At 33.2% G+C, this 3258-nt stretch overlaps 1 protein-coding gene across 1 annotated transcript in view; it reads right to left on the bottom strand.

The window, feature by feature from the left end:
• Positions 1 to 517: 517 nt before the first annotated feature.
• The window catches only part of LOC135216298 (hyaluronidase B-like), a 27563-nt gene continuing 24822 nt past the window's right edge, over positions 518 to 3258 (bottom strand). Inside the window, exons 7-9 of the mRNA XM_064251467.1 lie at positions 2783 to 2979; positions 1836 to 1977; positions 518 to 637 (exon numbers count right to left, since the gene is read on the bottom strand). Coding sequence (XP_064107537.1) covers positions 518 to 637; positions 1836 to 1977; positions 2783 to 2979 — 459 coding nt within the window. The remainder of the gene's footprint in view (positions 638 to 1835; positions 1978 to 2782; positions 2980 to 3258) is intronic.

Below are 3258 nucleotides of genomic sequence, written 5' to 3'. Positions count from 1 at the left end.
CCTATTATATCATATATTACTAGGGGAAAATGACATTTTTCAAGGTTATGAAATACATACGTTTACAAATTCACAAAGGAATAAAAAAAAGAGATAGAAAGACAGAGAGACTTTTTTTTTTTTTTAACTATGATATCTAAGAATGATCAGTAACACATTCTTAACATATTACAAGGAAAATGGGACCCCCCCCTTTCTATCGGTGTATGAAATACATACTAACAAATTCACAAAGGAATAAAAAAAGAGGGAAAGACAGTTAAAAAAACATTTTCTTTTTTGTTTAGCTATGATATCTGAGAGATTTCTTAATAACACCTATTTTATCATATAGTTAACAAGGAAAGGACATTTTCCACGGTTTGTATGAATGCATACTTACGAAAAAATTCCCAAAGGAAATAAAAAAGAAAAGGAGAGAGAGAGAGAGAGAAAGACAGAATTCAAACGACCCCAGTCGCAATTTACGAAACAACGTGGTTTTATGCCGAGGGGGGGATGCTGCCTCCCCGGCCCCTCAGCACTCATAAGCGAACTTCTTTGAGCAGCCTCCTAGAGTTAATGACACGTGTGAGAAGGGACGGCGAAGCGGGAAAACGTACCGAGCCACAGGACCCAATTTTTCCTCCACGAAGTTCTGTTTGGGAACAAGTTATGACAGCTTAGAGGGGAAACGTAAGACGATTGCCAGCCACGATTAAGCTTTCGTCTCTCAATAGCTTGTGCCTGACGGCGGAAGTGAGGAATTAAAAACGTCTGGAGAATTTGCTGTTGAAGGCATGTTACAAAGCGATACGAGAATGTTCATGCAAATAACTTGGTATTTACATAGACATGAAATTTGTAGTTTTGAAACAGAATTTTCATTTTTATATATATATATATAATATATATATATATATATATATATATAATATATATATATATATATATATATAGATATATAATATATATATCATATATATATATATATATATATATATATGACCCGATCATTATCTAATCAAGCGGTATTTTGAATTTTGAATATAAAAATTTCCTCATACTATATGACAAATTTTACGTAAGCGCTTAAAGCATTTTTCTAAAATCTCATTTTACCATATCTTAGGAAGGCACTACATTATTAATTCATTCTGCGGTCTTTAGAAGGCTTCCATTATTTTTTTCCATAATGATAGTTATTCATCTGTCGTGGTCATATCTATTCTAATGTTAATTATTCTTTCATGTAAATCTTATAATTAGCATCCACCTTGCAAATGTGTAAATGTTCTAAGGGGTCCACAATAATGAAATGTATCAAAATTTCGTTTATAATTTATAAACACTTTATAAAAGCTTGCAACCCTTCCCTGGGTTCATCTTTTGGAATGAAGATGAGCCCAGAGAAGGGTTCGAAAAACTTAATTAATAAAGTTTATAAATCATACACGAACTTTAACATTTTTATTATTGGGACCTTTTAGAACATTGTATCTACTCTCGTGATAGAGAGTGTTTTCCCAAATATGTTATAGTTAACATCAAATCTTTCGAACTTGTGTAATGTATTACCCTACCTTACGAAATAATTAAAGACACATTAAACATCATGTTCAATTCTATTGACTCAAAATTTTACATTACGTTAATTTGTATTAATTCATAATTTTCGACCGGTTAACTTGACGTATAATAATTCCTTCAAAAGTTAAGAAAACATTTGATGACAGTAATCGTATCAGGAAGAGCACATTGCATTTCGTGATTCCTCCCTCAAGGAATATAGTCAGTAAAAATCATCATTGTATTGGGTATATGTAACTTGTTCCATAAGAAAATCTCTAGTTTACCTTAAACTGCATACACATCTCTTCTGTCCGAAGGTCGTGCGTTGAACCCCACAACACAATTCCGTCCAGATTCATGACCTTCGATAGCCCCAGTGTGTTGGTGATGTCCATTGGTGTCAGGTAGTCAGGCGAATCATGGTACCTGGAAGGAGTTGGAATTTATCGTATAACATCGCTCCTTTCTGCCTGGAATCCGGACGGTAAAGAATAAGAAACATCCATTATATGCAAACGTAATATCTGGTTCGTGATCTTCATTCTATTACACCAAAGAATTTTTATGACAAAATATTTTTCGGAGTATAAATATTTTTCTTCAACTTTCTTCATCGTATTTCACGAAAGGAATCTTATGTCAAAATATTATTCATAGTGTGAATGTTTTTCTTCAACTAGCTCATCTGGCGCCATCGTAAACTATAAACATAACACAAGAATTAAGGAAGGTATGTCTTCACACTTCATTAATTAAAGGAATAAAGGATACAATTTACTCAAATATACTGGGGAAAGTACCAATTTATTTACCTGTACCAGAAGTAGGGAAGAATAGGTATATTTGGAAAGTACCACTTTATTTACCTGTACCAGAAGTAGAGAAGAATAGGTATATTTGGAAAGTACCACTTTATTTACCTGTACCAGAAGTAGGGAAGAATAGGTATATTTAAAGTACCACTTTATTTACCTGTACCAGAAGTAGCAAAGAATAGGTATATTTGGATAGTAACTTTTTCACTTTACTTTACCTGTACCAGAAGTAGGAAAGTACCACTTTTATTTACCTGTACCAGAGGTAAAGAAGAAGAGATATATTTGGAAAGTACCACTTTACTTACCTGTACCAGAGGTGGGGAAGAAGAGGTATATTTGGAAAGTACCACTTTACCTACCTGTACCAGAGGTGGGGAAGAAGAGGTATATTTGGAAAGTACCACTTTATTTACCTGTACCAGAAGTAGGGAAGAATAGGTATATTTTTACCCGTATTCCTTCTAACCCTAATTGCCTCTTTGAGTCTGACCAGAGCGTTTCTTCGCCTGCTCATGGGGTCCCAGCCACTGTCTTTGAAAATGTAGATGCTAGGATATAAGGCTGTGCTGGCTTCCATCAGCCACAACATCTCGTCGTTGTGAGTTATCACCTAAAAAAAATGACTCGTTCATTGGTAATTTTTTTTTAATATAAGTTACTTAGTGACCTAAAAGAAAATTGGTTCGTTCAATTGTAATATTTCATGAAAAGAAAAATTACTTATTAGAGACCTAAGCTATTGGCTGGTTCATTTGTAATATTTTTTTGAAAAGAAAAATTACTTAGAGACCTAAAAAAAAGGCTCCTTCATTGTTAATATTTTATGAAAGGAAAAACAACATAGAAAATTTAAATATTGCTGCAATATTCATCCTTTAAGGATAAAATA

The sequence above is a fragment of the Macrobrachium nipponense genome, chromosome 6 (genome assembly GCF_015104395.2).
Source record: "Macrobrachium nipponense isolate FS-2020 chromosome 6, ASM1510439v2, whole genome shotgun sequence".
Taxonomy (NCBI): Eukaryota; Metazoa; Arthropoda; class Malacostraca; order Decapoda; family Palaemonidae; genus Macrobrachium; species Macrobrachium nipponense.
The sequence above is the reverse complement of the archived record's forward strand: the minus strand, read 5'-3'. Positions and strand labels throughout refer to the sequence as shown.